The 20,144-nt window shown below is 32.7% G+C and overlaps 1 protein-coding gene, 1 long non-coding RNA gene and 1 other non-coding gene across 3 annotated transcripts; 1 reads left to right on the plus strand and 2 right to left on the minus strand.

The window, feature by feature from the left end:
- Positions 1-88: 88 nt before the first annotated feature.
- LOC106358237 (tRNA pseudouridine synthase Pus10-like) lies at positions 89-10,721 on the plus strand. The gene is made up of 15 exons (XM_013797986.3): positions 89-653; positions 740-1,071; positions 1,152-1,260; positions 1,383-1,494; positions 8,853-8,899; positions 8,968-9,039; positions 9,181-9,249; positions 9,327-9,407; positions 9,486-9,605; positions 9,687-9,761; positions 9,873-9,953; positions 10,051-10,124; positions 10,203-10,263; positions 10,346-10,401; positions 10,491-10,721. Exons 1-15 carry the CDS (start codon positions 507-509, stop codon positions 10,564-10,566), a joined length of 1,512 nt encoding a protein of 503 aa, XP_013653440.2. The 5' UTR covers positions 89-506; the 3' UTR covers positions 10,567-10,721.
- Positions 328-399, minus strand: TRNAP-UGG. The gene has a single exon. It is a non-coding gene; the product is annotated as a tRNA-Pro (tRNA).
- Positions 10,722-11,327: 606 nt separating the features above from the next.
- LOC125576529 lies at positions 11,328-19,073 on the minus strand. The gene is made up of 2 exons (XR_007314940.1): positions 12,939-19,073; positions 11,328-12,658 (listed from the first exon to the last, which is right to left on the minus strand). It is a non-coding gene; the product is annotated as an uncharacterized LOC125576529 (long non-coding RNA).
- Between the last annotated feature and the right edge of the window lie 1,071 nt (positions 19,074-20,144).

The following is a 20,144-nucleotide window of genomic DNA, read 5'->3' on the forward strand; positions in this document are numbered from 1 at the left end:
GAGGTAAGGTTTGATTTATGCAATTTGAGGTAAGGTTTGATTCCGATTGGGTCATTAATCCGATGATCATTCCTTATTAATTGAGGAGATCGTTTGTTGAATTATCTAAACGTGTGGGGGATAGTAGACTATATTTGTTCTCTTAGTGTAAAAATTTGAATGATCATCGATTTTTGGTTCTGTGGTAGTAATAAATAAGTTAATTAACCTGGCCGTGATTGTCGGCATTTTATTTGTAACCGTGCGCACTGCGCAGGCCTAAACTTTAGGCAAACACCTGAAATTAACTGTGTAAAACGTAAAAAACAAGGAAGAAACAAAAAGAGAGGGGCGTTCCGAGAATCGAACTCGGGACCTCTCGCACCCAAAGCGAGAATCATACCACTAGACCAAACGCCCTCGTTGTTAGTTTTTTCGAATATATAGTATGTAACCAATCCACTCGTGACTCCTTAAAATCGCTGCTTCATTGCTAGAAGCCGCCTTCTCCGATCATTCGAAGAACAATGTCCGACGAATCAAAACCCGCGTCCGGCGACTCATCCGGTTTGCTCAACGGCCTCCTAACCGGTGGAGCCCAAAAACCACAGAGAGTCAACGAAGCAGCTCGATCTCTTCATCCCAATGCTGTGAAAGATCTGCTATCTCTCGGGGTCCGTACACCTTCTCTCTTCCTCTCACTAGCTCTTACTCTTTCCAATTAGTTGATCAAGCCTGTGTGTTTTCTCTGCCCTCTTAGGTCTGCGAGAGATGTATTCTCCGATTAATAACCGTCACGACTTTCGATTCCGATTTGGCGACAGTCTCGTCATCAACTCTTCGGGGCTGGCTAGGCTCCGGATTCGAGGAAGCTGCGTCACCGGAGCCGAGCATCTGCATTGTTTGTTTAGGTGTATTGCAGTTCGTTTTCTATGATGCTAAACAAACGCTGGTGAAAATGAAATCGGATTGTGGTAGTGATCACGCCGCATGGATAACGGACTTGGTGAAGCAGCAAGGTCATGAGTTCGATTCCTTTGGCCTTGAAGTCTCTCTGCCTTCAACTATCTCGGAGAATGAGCGTGCAGTCTTGTAAGCTTTAGCACCTAGAAAGTATATATCTTTTTTTTTTTTTTTTGGCTTAAATGTTGATGTTTGTACCATTGGTGTAGGTTATACCTTAAAGGAAAGTATAGCAACGAAGCTTGGCTGCAGAGTGAAAAAGTTTCTGTGAAGGATGCTTTGAAAGTTCTAGTCTTGGATCCACTTAGAGCATCTTTGGTGAGTCCAGTCCGTGTTCTGTTTTGTGAATTGTTCACCTATGTATCTTATAAATAGCCAAATCTGTGGCAAGGTAACAAAACCCTTTGAGATTGAAGTCTTTGCGTGGCGTGGTTTTGCAGGGGGCTAAATCAGATTCAAGCTCTTTTCACATCCGTTTGACATACTCCAAGGCATCTGATGACGCTCAAGGCGTGTCTGAAACAACGCATGAGAGAAAGAAGAGGAAAACAGGTATGTCGACACTGTATAATCACTCATTACTTGGTTGAATTTTGTGAGAATTGACTGATTTTGCATACGTTATAACTGGAAATGTCACCCATAACTGTAATCTTTAAGGAGATTGTTGGTTTAAAATTAGTTGACCTTTATTTGTAAATTCTTCTATGTTTATGTCACAAGACTCTTTTGAGTTTTATCTTAATGTCCAGAGAGGTAATGTGCATTTTATGCCGACTTCTTTATCTGCGCTACTTTATTCTCTTGAATAGTTCTTATCTACTAATAATAGCAATCCCAATTAATTCCAAAGGTTGTGAATCTACTTATGTTGAAAAGTTGTGTTTTTTGTAAAAGATATCTAAAGGGTTGTGTCTTTTACAAAAATGTTGGAAAGTTGTGTCTTTTATAAAAAATTGTCTAAAGGTTATGACTATTCATACAAGTATTTTTTAAAATCTAAAAAGTTGTGATTATTCTTTTAAGTAATTTTTTAAAATAACTACCTTTAAATTGAAAGAACGCGACTATTCAAATTGAAAAGTCGTGACTATTCAAATTGAAAATATATGACTATTCAAATTGAAAAGTCGTGACTATTCAAATAGATTTTTAAAATTTATAAATAGTCGATGTCTATGCATTTGTCAAAGTAAAATTTTTACTAATCTCACTAATTATAAAATGGTAAAAAAAAAGTTATATACAGTTATTTGCATGTACTGATGATACGAAAGGGAAGAGACACTTACCCCGCTAAATCCTGTCTCAAAGCGGGAGTTGAGAAGAAAACGCATTGATTATATGTGTCTTCCTCTTGCTTGGCTGCAAACTGGAAACGGTTGTATCTTTTCACATTCACCTTTTCATTGAAACCTTCATCATCTTCCCCATACCTCTGTAATCTCCAGATTTCTCCCACCTTACCCTTCCACTTGAAACTCGATCACGCTGGTGAAAAGGTCTCCGTCTCTCTCGCCGGCATATTGAAATATCTAAGTCCCCAATCAAATTTTCGACTGATTCACATTATATTGCTTGCTTATTTAACCTAGGTCGCTTCCTTAGACCTCAACTGATGTCAAACTGTTCAGCAAATTTTTGGTATAGAGAAGCACAAAAGTTCTAGGTCCTCTGGCGTCAAATTGTAAACCCGCTCATCCCGAGACGTTTCAAAAAATTCCTTATTGTCCATTTGTCCTGTCACTACACGAAACGTATTCTCGTGACGTTTCTGAGGTGACTCGTACAAGAGACGGCTGATGAGTTACAATCATGCATCGTATGTGAAAAATAGGGAAAGTAGATATACATATGCTGATCAAAGAGGTGTGATTGAATGGTTGTGTAGTTTGAGAATGAAACAATTCATGAAAAGATGTAAAAACCAGGAACGTATATTTACATATATTGTTCAGAGAGGTGTGGTTGAAGGGTTGTGATGTTTGGGAATGAAACGATTCATGAAAAGATGCCAAGTACGACAATTTGTGATGACATAAGCTATTTAGAGCAAGAGAATTTTATATCCGTTAGATCAAAAATAAGAAACAAATCTGACTGTTAGATTTAATTTTTTTTCCTATAAAAAACTCATGACATCATCAATCACCAAATATAGGTTTGCTATTATATAGGTTATGTGTTTATTTTAAAAGTTGTGACTATTTAAAATGAAAAGTTGTGACTTTTTGTATATGTATCATTTTAAAAAGATAGCAATTCCAATTAATTTTAAGGGTTGTGAATTTCATTTAAAAGGTATATGTTCATTTTAAAAGTTGTGACTATTTAAAATGATAGGTTGTGACTTTTTATATAAGTATCATTTCAAAAGAAACATGTTTTAGATTGAAAATATGTGGCTATTCAGATTTTTGAAAATATGTGGCTATTCAGATTTTTGAAAATTTATAAATATTTTCATTGCCCATTTGATGAGGCAGCTATAACACGACCTACCTTGGGTCCACGTTGCTTCTTCTTTTCTTTTTTTCTTGTTGCTTTGGTTATGAGTTACGATCGAAATATTGTTCATCGTCATGTGACACGTTAATGACCAGTCATTTTTATTTAAAGCAATTTTGGTGGTCAGGAAGATAAGGAAGATATAGACAAGGTTCAAGAACTGATAATCACATGGTAGAGAACTGATAGTCACCTTTTTATTTTGTGGATTTCTAATTGGAAACCAAGTAAGGAAAAGAATCTGTGTAATGTCTTACAATATTTTTTCGTTTAACAGTTAGAGAAGTGAAGAAACTAATGCTGGGAATGATTCGGATTCAAAAGCTCAAATAAAAGAACACACAATAAACCTTTTTTTATTCGACAGGAATTCACATTTGTGGAGGAGAACAATCAAAGAGAGAATAGTAATAAGAAGAAGCATGTACACACGACCACCATTAACGTAATTAAGAACTTTATGATGGTAAAACTCAAAAACACTCAGAAAAAATGGATAGAATTAAATAAAACAAGAAAAAAAAGAATGATTCGGATTCAAAAGCTCAAATAAAAGAACACACAGTAAACCTTTTTTTATTCGACATAAATTTTGTGGAGGAGAACAATCAAAGAGAGAATAGTAATAAGAAGAAGCATGTACACACGACCATTAACGTAAGAACCTTTATGGTGGCAAAACTCAGAACACTCAGAAAAATGGATAGAATTAAATAAAACAAGAAAATTAAAAAAAGTTGTGAATTTCAATTATATTGAAAAGTTGTGGCTCTTGAAAAGTTGTAACCAATTATATAAGTATCTTTTTAAAATTGAAAAGTTGTGACTATTCATATAAATATATTTTCAAAATAACTATATTTAAATTGAAAGAATGTGTCTATTTATATTAAAAAATTGTGACTATTCATATAAATATCATTTAAAAAAAACCTTTAAAATGAAAAGATGTAACTATTTAAACAAAAATTTTGAATATCTATAAATAGTCTATTTCCATCTTCTTTATTGCAATGATTGAAAATTAATAGTCAAATTATATGTATCTTTTTAACATGTTCTCTAATTAAATTGTATTTGTTTGTGTTTTTATAATTAGTTTTAAATAGTTTAAATATTCCTATTTTTTTTAATTAAAAATTGTGTCTATTCATTTGGCTGTGTTGTTTGTCTTAAAAGTTGCATTGAGAAATTTTCAAATTATATAAATCTTTTCAACATCATATCTAAAATCTATTAGTTTTTAAAAAATTGTGTATTTTTATTAGTTTTAAAAGGGAGTTAAATATTCTAAAAAATATTCTAAAGACTTAAGAATTGTGTTTTTTTTCACGCACAAAGATTATACCAAGAATATTTAAATATATAAGGCCAGAAATTACCAAGCAAAACCGCTTCGGATCATCAGAAGAAAACGTTTTCATTTTGACTTTGTAGACTTGAAAATATTGACTTCTCCATGGAAAAGCCTCTTCCATTGTTTTGACATTGCATCTCTGCTCCTTCTCGATGATCATTTTCAGATCAAGCAGCAAGTACGAAACTTGGTAAACCACCATGTGTCCAGTGGTGTGACACTCCTAATCGACGGCCACGGGGTTTAGAGCGATGCTTTTCTCACGAGGAAATTGTATAACACAACCATCAACAACATTTTCCTGGTAGTAGACAAACACTGGCGGAAATACGCAGCAGTATATGATGTCTATGATGACATGGACATGCCCGAAAGTTTTTTTTGTTGCTAAAATGGAAAGTTTTGTTCCCAAAAAAAAAAGAAAAGGGCCTTGAATCAACCCAAGTAACCTTTTACTGATTTTATTCCCAATGAATATATGCAAAAATTGATGAAATCACCGGTGAAATAATTAAGAAACCTTCATAATATGTTGGCATGGTAACGGAGAGAGACGTCTATCTGGTCCTTCACCAAAAGACGAAATTGGTGACACCAATGGTAATAGTTGATAACTGTGGTAGTGAAATAACAAAAAAAAGAAAGTCACCGAAAAAACCAAAAACGGTTGAAAAGTGTTTTGGTAACTGTTCACTTGTATCGTCTGAGCAGAGAAAAAAGATGTCAAAATATTAAAAGGTGGGATTGGAAGAAAAGCAAAAGGACATGTATTTTCATCATAATAATGAGATTAAGTTTAATGTCAAAATTTTTAGTGATGTATTTTCATAATTTTGTGCGATTCCATCCCAAAAATACAATGATTTATAAGATATTGTAAAATGTGCCATTTTAAAATTTTGTATTTTTATCTAAAAATGAAATGGCTTCTAAGAGATTGTGAAAATATGTAATTATAGATTTTGTCATCCTAGGAATATGTTTTTCATTACAAATATGAACCAAAAAAATGTCAAAAATGTATATTTTCATCCGTAAATTGAGTTATTTTAAACATTTGTCAAAATGTCTAAGAATATGTATTTTCATTTAAATATTGTGAATGAATGTGTCTTTGATTCTAAACACTGCATTAGTTTAATAAAAGTCTCAGTATGTCTATCGATGTATCTTTTGTAATAATATATGTTTTTTTCATAAAAGTCAACGATATACAAGAGAATATGTCTTTTCAACTAAAATGTGAAGAGATGTGTCTTTGATCTTAAAAATTTCTTAGTTTAAGAGAATTTCTCAAAGTATTTAATTAACGATGTATTTTTTCATAAAGATGTGACTTTTTTTATCACAAATTTAATAATTTATAAGAGGTTGTAAAAAAAAAGATGTCATATCATCTTACGAAATGTGTACTTTTTATTCTAAAAACGAATGGTTTTGTAAAAGGTTGTGAAAATGAGTAATTATGTTTCTTATCAACTTTAAAATATGCATTTTCATTATAAAAAGGAACCCAAAAATGTCAAAAGATGTGACTTATCATGCTAAGAATTAAAGAAGTTGTACGGTTAAAATATTTTATGCATCAGTTTGTTACATGTACTATTTATAAAGTGAATCACTATTACATGTAAATTGGAGAGGAATATGTACGATTTAAGGGAATTTTTGCAACCCTTAAAGTAAATCATGGTTGGTCGAACATTTACAACTTCTTAAATGAAACATTGCAATCGTTGTGGATGTATTTTTTAGTGATGAACTATTGCAATTGTTGGTGATTTGTAGTCTTTTGGTGATATCATTGCAACTTTTAGTGTTAACTAACCATTGAAACCCTTAATCATCTATATAAGAAGTTGTGGGCATTGACAAATCATAAAAATCACAAATAGACTAGAAAAAAAAGAGAGATTTAGTGACAAAAGATCATCAAAAATACTAATATGTTTAAAAATGTATTTTCCATTTAGGAAATTTTTTATTGATTATTTTCTCACTTTTACTTAGACTGGGTTTGATTGGTTGAAATAACTTGAAATTGTGGTTTTTTTTTTTTTTGCTCTAAGAGGTTTTAGATTTTTAGGTTTGGCTTTAATTTATTTTGTTGTAGTAATTTTTTCAAAACACTGAATAAAAACTCTAGAAAAAGTGGTTTCTAAAGCTAACATATTTATTGTATTATGTTTTGGCTTTAGATTCAATTTTTAAAATAAAAATATAATTCCTTCAAAAGACAACCGTAAAAATTAAAAAGGATGTTCAGAGCTCCTACATACCCTACCAATCACTCTCATTATATATTTTTTAAAATCTATAGAAAGCTTATGGATGTGTTTTTTTTTCTCTTTTGTGACACAATAACTTCTTTGAAAACAAAAAAAAAATTATTTTAAATAAATTATACAAAGTGGCAAATATCTTTTAAAATAAAATGATTTCACGATAATAACTTTAAACATGCATAAATTTCAATGTATGTGCCGCCATTTGGTTATATTATTTTAATTGCAGTGTATTTTTCATGTAACAAATGAATAATATATGAGCATTTTTCTACAATTCTCAATTTTATCTCTATTTAATCAAATTCTATTGTATTTTACATGTAAAATATGCATTTTTTATTCAAGGATTTTTTCTGTTGGAGAGATGCTTCCTTTAAAAATACTAAAGATTTTGTAAAAGTGCATCCTTTCAAAAAGTTAATATTTTAAGTTTAAATAATATTTCAGATAAATATTATTCTTTTTATATAGGTTTATCTTTGATTTGTGATTAAGTATATTGAAATATGTTTTAAACTCATTGACAAAGACATATTTTAAAAATATTAAATTGATTTGTTTACATATTATAAGAACAAAAAAATTGAAAGATGATGAAGTTTTTTGTTTGAACAATCATATTTTTTTGTTCACACTTTGTGGAAACGTTACAAATAAAAATTAATATATATAAAGTATGAAATATTTGATATAAAATATATTTTTAGGACCAAAAATAGGGTGAATATTTTTGATACATTTATAAAGTTTTATATTGCAATATGTGATAATTTCTTTTTATAAATGAGTTCCCGTGCGACATCGCACGGGTTCTTTACCTAGTATATTCAATAAAAATGCATATATATATCCATAGCTATTTGTTCAATCTTGTCTAGCATTGCCTGCCCTTTGTCTTCTTATGACGGTTTATTCATTTTTGAACTTTCTGGTCATCTACGTCCTGTGTTTTAAAAGGCGATCGCCTTTTGCGCCAAGGCGCAAGGCGCACCGGGGCGATGGTCCTAACGCCTCAGTCCTCTAAGGCGAGCCCTAGTTCCTCAAGGCGCTCGCCATGGTGCGCCATTGGCTTAAATATAAGCGCCTTTGAACCTCTTAAGGCGCGCCTTGTAGTTTCCGTTAAGCACTACTTTGACGGAACCCTTAAAACATCTTGGAACTCTATCACTACTTTGTCGACCATTTAAATATCCTTAAAACATAATGCTTAGATCTTCAGAGTTATAGGTTTTGTTGGATTTGAGCAATTGAATTTAGCTTTTTAGTTTCAAGTTCTTTGTTTTGGTGTTTTGGGGTTTATATGTGTACATAACTGACTATATTAGTGTGCATGACTAACTCGTTGCTGACTATATTACTGTGTATAAATAAGACAGTTTGGTATAGCTGACTGTACTAGTGTTATATACGAGTCTACTCTATAACTTATCTTCTGTACGTAACCATAGAAATAGTTACACGTCTGTAGCTAACACATACATTTCTAACCTAAGAACATCTATCAATGCATATCTAAGTTCTTCTAAAGTTGTATATAACTAAACCACGTTTGAGTGCATCCTAACCATAAGGCGAGCGCCTTGGAGCGCCATGGCACAAGGCGCATGGCTCCAACCTCCTCGCCTTAGAGCGCCATGCGCCATTTAAAACACAGTCTACGTCAGTTCCTATAGTTTATATACAGATGTCCCAACAATTACAGATTTTCCAAGTGCTATATTTTATTTGTATTTCATGTGTAGATGTTGTTTATGCAGACGAAGAGAACGGATCTAGCTGTATCTCGGAGAATCCATTTGAAAAGGTAGCTGTATGCGTTATCATTATTTGACTTTCAAGAACTCATGTTATCTACCTTTTTTTTATCACCAGGTTTATGAACCATGCATCTTGTCAGTTCATTGCAACCAGATGCCTATCTTTTTCAGTGGCAGATACTTTAAGGTAAGTCAATGTTTTCAAGTTGTATAAATACCATCATCTGCAAATTGTAGTTCGGTATCAGATGGATTCACATATGACCCAAACAGAACTTTTACCACTTGTTTAGGATCTACTTCAACTGATGGTTCTTTTTCTTTGCAGTACTCCAGAAATGTAAGTCAATCCCGATGGATTATTGATGATGAAAGAATGGGTGAAGCGTCGGTTGAGGTAGTGCACTTTGTGGTTATCTGGATATGTATAAAGACAAGAGGTGACTTAAGAGATCATTATATATCTTTTTTCAGGAGATAATTGGTGGAAGTATTCTTCCAGCATGCCTCGGGGATTCCTACAAGTTCCATGCTGCTGGCAGAGAAGATATTGATGTTAGAAAAATTCCCTTTTCCTATTTCATGTTCAAAGTCAACAAGTTCTTACTGATAATATGAAAGAGCTGTAATCAGGTACGGATGTTGGGTTCAGGTAGACCTTTCTTAATCGAGGTTCAGAACTCCCGCAAATGTCCATCTCAGCAATCGTTGACGGAAATTGAAGAAAAAATAAACAACTCAGAGAAAAAACTAGTAAGGCCATTGAGTACATAGGTTGTATCAGTCGATAATGTGGTTTGTTTGCAAGCTTACAAGCAGTATTTTTGGCTGCAGGTTGGAGTTAAAGATCTTAAATTCATCGGAAGTGAGTGTTGGGCAATGATGCGTGAAGGAGAAGCAGAGAAACAGGTCAGTTTTGTTAAACCCCATCGAAATATTTTTTACCTTAATTAATAGTTTATTTAGAAGTGTAATGAAGAATATTGCACCAACTGGTCCAATGTTTTCTATATATTGCAGAAGCAATATGCTGCACTTGTATGGATTTCTCGTCCACTTGAAGAGAAAGATTGCAACTCAATTTCTTCCATGATAGAATTGGTGAGTCACACTTGGTTACTCTTTGCCCTATATTTTAGAACCTTCCTAATGCAATATGATTGTCTTCTTGAACTTCTTACATATTATGCCACTGCAGAAAATCTTGCAGAATACACCAATAAGAGTGCTTCACCGACGAAGTCCACTGGAACGTGAAAGGACTATACACTGGTTAGTGATGATCTTTCTTGAATTTTGGATTTTAGCTTCTTTTTAGTAATAGTCAGTCTTTGTGGTTTCAATCCTCAGGATGAAAGTCGAAAAGATAAAAGGAAACGCTCACTACTTTCTATTGCATCTATGCACTCAGGTTGCAACATCTTCTACACTCATCTCATTATAGTTATCATTAATTAAAAATAAGGGCAAATTTTAATTTTTCAATAATGCAGGCTGGAACATACATCAAAGAGTTTGTTCATGGAGATCTTGGTCGTACTACTCCCAGGTATGGTAGAAGACAGAACCTCCAGTAGTTTGGCTTAAGAAGAATAGCTTTGAACCATATTAACTGCATTTATTTCATTTTGGTTACAGCATGGGATCAATTTTAGGTTGCAGGGCGGAGATAATACAACTAGATGTGACTGATGTGAAAATGGGCGATTCTTGAAGGCCCGAGTAACAATCCACAAGCTCTTTTTTTTTTTTTGTAGTTTTGATTCCTATAAAATTATATATTTTTCCCATAATTTAATAGTTTTTATTGGATTTTTATCTTTAGAATAAAGAGTCACTTAGTAATAACATTATAACGTGGTTTCAGTATGTGATTCTGTTATATCTAAATTAGTTTTTTTTATCAAAAACATTATCTTAGTGTATAAAACTGGTTGTGTTAGCTGAACACAGCTCATGAAGTATAACTGTAATTATCACTGCCTGCTAAAAAAATTATACAGTAACCAGTGGTTCTCTCTCAGTCTCCCTCTCAAGATGCAAGAAGAAACTGATCTCTCCAAGTCAAATTTGGATGACCATGAAGCATCCACCATCTTAGCCTTAAACGCATACTGATCATTTGATTTGCCAATCTGTTGCAACTTAAAAACTTTACTCAAAATTAAACTGAAAAATTCGTATATTTTAAAATTTGTGTTCTTTTACAATCTTCTGTTGTGGACGTCCTCCTACTCCATGCCTGGCTTTAACTTGAATTCGAGCAATTTTAGGGTTCGTCTGAGTATAGGTTTCACCTCTAAGGTTATTATGTATACACATGATATCTCGTGGTAACTGACATTGTCTGGCTTTTAACTTCAATAGGCGACTAATATAACTGAGCATGTACGACCAAACAACGTACTATTTTCCACCAGCTTGATCATTTTGTTAAGAAAGTTTGTTTCGTCTTGTTTTTATGTGTGTTTGAAGAATATCCTATATACATTATTATAGCTTCTGTACGTTATTGTCAACACAAAATCATTTCTCTTATATACATAGATACAAAATGTCAAGAAAATATGAAAGATAAATGTTATTACTAAAAGTCTGTAAGAATCAGATTTTATTTGCAGAAAAGTTAACATCTAGAGACTAGAGTTGGTAAAGTGCTAGAAAAAGGTAAGAAGAGTATGAGTGTTGATTGACGTGAACCTTACAATCCACCCATGTATTAAACTTGCAAACGGGAGTGCCGTCATGAAAATTTGTAATCAAGTCTCTCATATTGGAGAGCTCCATGCAAACCCATTGTCCAAAATTAGCATTCGCCTATGTATAAAAAATATTATGTTTTGGTTTGAGAATATGTTTAGCTTATCGTAATTAATGGGAAAGCTTAGTTTTTTCGCACATTTTTTGTTAGGACATCTCCAACATCACTTTATTTTCCTCTCTAAAATAAAGTTTAGAGTAAAAAGTAAAAATACTCAAATAGTTCTCTATTTTCTACTTTATAATAGTGTAAATTTATTTTTTACTCTATGTATATAGTAATTTTTTTATTTTTTGTTCATCACTTTATTTTTTACGGTAAAATAGAATACCATTAGAGTAACATTCATACTCTATTTTAGAGAAAAAAATAGAGTAAACCATTAAAGATGGTTTTAAGTAGTTCATTCAGAACACTGAAAGCCAAAGTGTGGATATTTTCAATACCCTCGAGCAAACCAAAAATATCACTTTATACTAGATCTCTATAAACTTGGACTCTTGGACCAATTAAACCCAAAATATCCGTCTACTAACCAGCAATGCAATTATCATCAAAACATGATAGGTTGATGAATACTCAAAAAATATAAATGTATATGTATGACTTGCGTGTTTTGTCTAGGGATGATATGATAAATGCATAACTATGATCAAACAACAAATCTTATCGTAAAAGCATGAAAATTATTAAATGTTTTCAACTCATGATAAACTAAAAGTAAGCAAGCTATAACTTGTATTGTATATATATAGGTCAGAAATTATACCAAATGTTTTAACATGTTTACCAAAAAAAAAAAATTATACCAAATGAAGGAGTACACGTAATCTCTACAACTGTTTCTTCAACTTCAAATAGAATAAGGGAACATCATAATAACGTCGTGGACTTTCAAAACAAGATGCTTCTCCTTTCTCCCCCCCATTACTATGTTCTTAAAGTAAATCAAAACCTCTGTTACCTTTTCGGAAATCTGGGTCCTTCTCTTTTTCTTAGTGTTTTTACCTTTTTCTAGAAGACGAAACATCAAAAGACTTCAAGACTTCACAAAAAAAAAAAGAAACATCAAGACTTCGCACTATGACACACACCTTCTCACGATATATTTCAAAGTTTTTACACTAGAAAGGTGGAAAAGATAACAGGGTATTAAAGGCGTTTACAAAAAGATATAAAATAAATAACGACGCAATGATCTAGATCAACAAAAAGTCAAGGATCAATACCAAAAACGATTTTATGTAAGAGCTCAAACAAAAAGAGAACAACAGAATCAAAGTTGTGGGAAACAAGAGAATGGTAATTAATCCAAAGCTTATTACCTCATGCCAAATAGAGGCTTGTCATCACCAAGTAACAGATCAAGCTCACCAGATTCAAAACATTGATAAATATGGTATATCAAGAGGGTTTTACGAAGAAACCCTAACAGATATCTGTTGACAGTATGACCACCTCCCTCTTTCAAACACCATGTATATACATAAACTTGTATACATAGAAGGAGGTGGACAGAATGCCAAAGAAGTCTGTAAGAAACTCTTTGTCAAACCCTCGTGAAAGGAAAAGAGTAAAAGTGTAAAGATCCAATCTGTAACCCGCTCATGAAGTTGTATTCACCACTTGGAGAGAACACACACATTAATTAGAGGAGTCTTGTAGTATATGGTATAGTGATGTGAGAGAGGGAAGGTGGTGGTTTATTTATTGGAGGAAGAGAGAGAAAGAGAGTGTCCGCGAGGCAGATGACTCCTCTTTATGACGGCTAGCTCAAAACCCTAGATGAGTTGTAATGGAAATATCGAAGATCTATAGGATCTGGAATTGAAAAGACCATAGATCTAACAACATTAACAGATAATCGTGTAAGAGAGAGAGGTTAGAAAAGGAAATATATGTGGCTTTCTTGAGGGGAAAAAACTCATTTTTTCGTTATGAAAGAGACTGAATAGTTTTCTTCGTTTTGTTTCTTCACCAAAAATAGTTAGCAACTTTTCAACGGGGTTTACCTTAGCGCCTACCGTTTCCGTTTCCGTTTCCTTTTCTTTTCTCTTTCACCCTTTTTCTCAAGATATATAAACGTTGACGTTGGCAATATGTACAAGTGTGACCCGAAAATATAAATTAGAATAATATCGAATTAAGTCGAGTAGTTACTAGACTCACTACTACTTCTTTTGGTCGACATTAATTGAAAACTGATTTTCATCATGTAAAGAACCATAAAGTGAGTGTAATAATTAGCTAAAAAAACGTTTACGATCTAACAAAAATACTACAGTATACATAATATACATGAACTATTGTGAACTCGTAATAACATATTGTTATATCATCAAACTTTGCGTGATTTTTACAAACTCTTACCATTTCAATGGAATTCACATATTTGGCAAAAATATTGTTATATCATCAAATTTTGCGTGAATAACATGCATGTGATGTTGTCACGTTGATCAGTGATCACTATAGTACGTTGCTCACAATAAATTATTAAACTTATTTATAGTAACGAGTAACGTTAATATATCCAAAACGGAGAATAGTATTTAGCAAAAAAATAATATAATATGGCGAATTTTGTTGGCGCGAGTTTAACAATTTTCTCATTCTGGTTCATGCCAAAGGTACGAGACAACTTCCATTTTTATGGGTCCATTTACTTGTCCACTAGAGGGGAGTGGATTACAGAATCCAAAGCTCGGGGTAAAAATGAATATTAAGTCTAAATTAACTATCTCTAGGACTAGGGCTCATCAAAAAGATGGGTAAATCTAAATGGTTTTAAATAGGGTCAACCTCTTCTCTCATGTTCATGGAGATGGTCAGCCTCATTATTTATATTATATTATATATTTTTGGATATAAATGTATTTTGGAAGAGTACAGTATATAATGGGAATTCAACATCTTTCCCTACCATAGATTGATATGTCGCACGCATCACTCGATCCCACGACCTTCATAACAACCTTTTTACAATTTTGCTTCGACGAAATCCCTACTTTTGTGTATAAAGAATTTTCACACTAAATTTTTTCTTTAGTTTCGAGTGAATAAAGGAACAAACTCCAATAAAAAGGAGTTAGCATTGCTATAAATCCATCCGTATGAATAATAGAAGCACTCTTCAAGGTATTAACTGCACCAACTCATAATAATAGTACTCCTCAGTATTTATTGCCTCAAAATCTACCCCATCCACTTTTTTAGCCACCAAGCCACTTAATCGTAGTATTAAAATTACATTTTCAAAAAAAATTCTTCCTAGACTTTTTATACTGAGGAATGGGGTACGTTACGAATGTGTAACAACGTTTTTCTTATTATATTCCTCGAACTGTTGCATCTATTATTTTATTCTTTTGGTCTAGTTTTATTTTATTTTTTGTCATCACATCTGTCTTTTATTTGTTTTTTCATATTTTTATTAAATGAAGAAATCTGTGAATTCAACCAAGCTCTCCCATGAAATGGGTTTCGTATTTATTTGCATTCAATGATAATGAAAGTAAAAACTGAAACATCGGGTTTGTCGGATTGTGATGATGTCAGTGAATGTATGATTAAATCATTTAATAAATGTTTTCAAATTTCTGCTTTCCAGATCATTACAGGCCATTGTATTTCAAAATCTGTACTATAGTGATTTTACCTTAACAATTAAAGTGTATGTGAAAATGTTTTATATTTATAACTTGAGCAAGTAAGAAAACAGAGATGGCCATGTACATACTAGAAAAACGTAAAACCTGTTTGCATAATCTTTTTCTTATGCCAACATTTGTAACCCTTCTACATGTGTCATGTGGTGTATACATTTCAACATTTGTATAATATTTTCAATATGTGTGGTTCTTGTCCTTGAAAGGTTGGTGAAAGACTGAAAATTGATTTACTAATAAAGAAAACATTTTCAAGTCACCCGCACAAATCATAATTATGTTTTGGCGAATTTATTCCTTTCTTTGGAACCTTTTCCATTATGCATGCGTAGACACTCTCTCATGCATATACCATCATCATTATCGCCATTTACTAGAATTATCAGGTGTATTAATTAAAAAATCTATGAACCAAAGGTTTGATTACGATTTTGTATACTTATTATACTTACATAGTTACATTATTAATTTATTACGACCTCACTTATAGGTCATAAGTTGCCTTGCTCAAAAATTCCAGTTGAATATATATGAAAACATCCAATATTTTTATGAAAATAAATAATAAGTTTGTTCGGGTCTGGATCACAAGCTTCTTAGAACATCAACATCGATAGAGCTCTTCTCAATAACTAAAATTAAATTTTTTTAAAAAAAATCAAAACTAATTACAATATGACAAGTAAGTAGCTTTCTCACAATTTATTTTGAGTTTCAAACGAGAAACTATCTATGTTCTCTAATTTTTAACATTTACACCAAAAAATATTCTGGTTCTCTCACTTCTTGTCTTTTTTTTTTTTAATAGAAAGAGCTTTCGTAAAATGTGCTTTTTAGAGTGAATACAACATAGCTAGAAAAATCAGAAATATATGCAAAATATTTTTACTCAATTATTCTTCTTAAAAATGAATATTTACTCCAAAAGTTATATTTATCGTATGCTTTAATGCTTAGTATGGGTGTGATTAATCATATTTTTAAAAGACGAATAATTGAATTTCCATTTTATTGGGAAGATCTACGTGAGAATCCATGATTGAAAATCTCTTTGGGCAGCATTTCTTTTATTTATTTGAGAAAAGGAGCAACATTTCACATGATGGTGAATGTCTTATATAGGCTGTTCTTTATACCGTTGTAGAGTATTACTGAAATCTTAAATCCAAATTAATCCTTAAAATAAAAATTTAAGATAATGAGTGCAGAAACGAACAAGAGAAAATGAAGAAGATAAAGAATGGAAAAGACAGTGTTGGGTTTGGTCGAACGTCGACAAGTGATAAGATGTCACAAAATATCGGCTTTTTGTTATATAATTGAAAAATGAATCATGAAGTCCCATGACTATATAATATTCACATCACTTACTTTCGGGTATCCTTCCTTCACTCCTGGTTATGCGTTCATTTCTTAAGATTTCATTAACTGATTGTGGTTTAACGACGAGTGTCAGTGTACTAGAGTAGATAAACAGTATTCAAAGTCTTAGACTCTTAGACCTATGTTTTTCTTTAGCCTAAAATTCTTGAAAATTTATTCAGTAGTTAAGTGAACACTTATACAAAACGTCCAACCAGTGGCAGAGCCAGAAATTTTTTATACCGGGATCATAATTTTTTTTTTCAAAAACATAATTTATAAATCATTAAAAGCTACAAATTATAACTTTAATTTTTAATGTATTATAATTATTTTAGTAGGATTATATATTTTGTGGGGTCAAATTATATATTTTAATGGGGTCAATAATTTTTTTTCTTAAACAAAAACAAATATATTTAAAAAAATAGTGGGGTCAGCTGACCCCACTTCTCCTTCACTACCTCCGCCCCTGCGTCCAACCAAATTCAAATGGTTCAATCAGGACTGGCCAATATGATGCACATAAAGCTAAATAATGTTTTGTAACCTGAAAAAGAATTATATAGAATGTGTGGTTGGGTTTGAACGCTCAAAAAATTGTAACTGTACCACTGCACTTAATAACGTAGATACCATGCGATGCGATGCCTTTAAGAGTAAATTACATAAAGGCAATTTCAACTTTGGGAAATTCCTCCTTACTTAAGACTTTGTTTGATTCAACTAAGTCCGGTTAGGACTTGTGTGTCTTGGGTCAGAGATGAATTTCTCAAAGATTAAACGCAACTGACATAAATTCCACTCACAAATAATACTATTTACCGAAAAAGGGATTAACATTCTCATACGCTTGTACATTAGTATTTTAATTGGGTTACAGTTACTCATTATTATTTTATATATCCAAAGTTTCCAAACTACTCAAAACGATAGAAATGAGGTTTTACAAAGCTTATATGTATTTGTTGATCTCCTTCTTATGTAACTTGAAAAATATAGTAGAATTAGAATTTACACCAAAAAGAAAAAGGAAAAGAAATATTGACATATCTCTTTCTTAGTTCGAAACCCTAAGCAATTTAGACAATCTTCAATGGCGATAAACCTCTAGAATCTGATCATGATATATTGTCTAGCACACTGATTCTTAGAAGTTTAAAACCTAAGCTCTTATCATTTTATTTTTCATACTGAAAATTTACAAGATTTACATTTTATACCCATTGGGATCAAGGGATCATGAATGATGATGAATAACTCTTCTGAAGTTTTCGATCAAAAAAAAAAACTCTTCTGAAGCCAGATCACGGATGTCACAAATGGAATATTTCTGAAGAGCTACTTTTATAGACGTCTCACCTCCCAAAAAAAAGAGACTTTCTGAAATATGGAGTAGGTAGATAGATGCTCACATGGTTTATCACATCTCAGTTCATTATGAAAGATGCAAAAGTAATTGTCATTTATATATCCTACGTCTACGTAAAAAGAAGAGTTTAGGATACAAAAAACAAGGAAAAATAAATGGTACTCAAAATGGGTGGCCAACGGTAACCTATTAGCTTAGGTGCCAATTGTTTGAACAATATATGGGCTTCAAAGGCCCAAATATTTGGCGCATTAGTTGAAGGGCGAATATCAATCATGTTACAGAGCTTTCAAGCCTCACTAACTAACTGCTGTTTGATCACTATACTTCGTCGTGGAGGTATGTCTCCTTTGATTCTAGTTCTAGCCTCTAGGGTTCTTGTCTGGTTCGAAATAAAATGTGATGCATTAAAGTGTGAGACTCTGAGCAAGTTCTGTTATGCAGAGAAGGAAAAATAAATGTTTATCAGAATCCTAAGCTATTATGTATGTTGGTTCACATAACTTCCACAACCACCACAAACCAAAGCAGCAGACCCAACTTTGAATCACTACATTCTCTCCTTCGATGCCAATACAATGATCACTCTCGAGGGAGAAGACTTTGTCAACTGTGAAGTTGTTGGACATAGCTTTATGCTTCATCAGATGAGGAAAATGATTGGAGTTTCTGTTGCATTCATGAGGAACTATACACCTGAATCACTGATCCAAACCTCTTTCAACAGGTAAGCTTAAGCTTTGTCTCTGCATATAGATTTGTGTGAGGCAAACTGATGTGAGGACTCTATGTGCTAGGGATGAGAGAATAGCTGTACCCTGAAATTGGACTATACCTTGATCAATGTTTCTTCACTTCTTATAACAAAAGATTTAAAAGGGAGTCAGGAGGAGCTGTCAATGGAAGAGTACAAGGAAGTAGCTGAAGACTTCAAATGTAAGCATGTTATTGGCTCAGCAGAAGAAAAAGATAGAATTGTGGCGATTTGGTTGAACGAAAAAAACTATCCAGACCTATGTGTTGCTTAACACAAACCGGATGAAGTCATTGTCTATAAGAAGATCGGTGCAGCCTCTGAAGAAAAAATCCATCACTAATGGGGATCAGGAGCTCTTCGTTGTCAATAGTGGAAGAGAACGCAATCGAGTGATGCGGCTTTTGATCCAAACCGGACTAGTGAGGCAGTTAAAACTTGGTATGCCTCATTTGTTTTAGATGTCTCCGTGGCGTTAAGTTTATGTTTTCCATATGACTGGCTGGCTACACGGTGTTTTTCAGTTGTTGTTACTAGCGTTTTGACATTCAGACCAATTAATTTAACGTGGGTTTTTAGATAGGAGTAGGACACTTAAACTCAACGTCACGTAGGTATGACTTTGTGATTAACTAAAATCATTTTTTGCTTACGATATTACTAAACGCTAATCACTTAGACCAAAGACTCAACGGATTCTCTGAGCAACCCAACCACTTATTGTTATGTATTTTATTAAAGGTCAAATATTTCTTAAGTTTATAACATGCACATGACTCATCGTTACTAAACCTCGACGAGAAGAGTGACAATGACACTAGCTATAGCAAAATTGGTAGGAAGAAGAAGATACATCGTTTAGCAGGTGGGAAGTTTTGGAGTCAACTTATAGCTAGGCCAGAAGCGCCCTAGACTTCTTTAAGTTTACACCCTCTTTCTTCTTTCTCCAGGAGGATGAGCAGAAAAAAGAGATTGCTACTTCTAATGACCTAAACGTCGACTATCTAACTGCTGTTATTGTTGCCACAACCATCAGTTTCAGTGTTTAATACTAATCATGCATAAAGTGAGAGGTGATTTTAATAATAGAAAGAAAGAGGGAGTGTACCAATCATGCATCTAAAGAAAAAAATACTAAAGAACTGAAAAGATATACTAAGTTCTGTATAACTTTTTCTTTTTTTGGCCAAAGAACTGAATTTCAAATTTTCTCTTTTTGGCCAAAGGACAGAGTTTCAAAAAGTTGAAATAAAAACAGTTAGTGGTAACAGAAAAAGTAGCATATAAAACAATTGTCATTTGGCATTCTTAGGTGTAATGGCGCAATCACAAAGAAAAAAAAAGTAATATAGTTCATGTATATTTCACCATGTAC

This window comes from Brassica napus, chromosome A7 (assembly GCF_020379485.1).
Source record: "Brassica napus cultivar Da-Ae chromosome A7, Da-Ae, whole genome shotgun sequence".
Classification (NCBI taxonomy): domain Eukaryota; kingdom Viridiplantae; phylum Streptophyta; class Magnoliopsida; order Brassicales; family Brassicaceae; genus Brassica; species Brassica napus.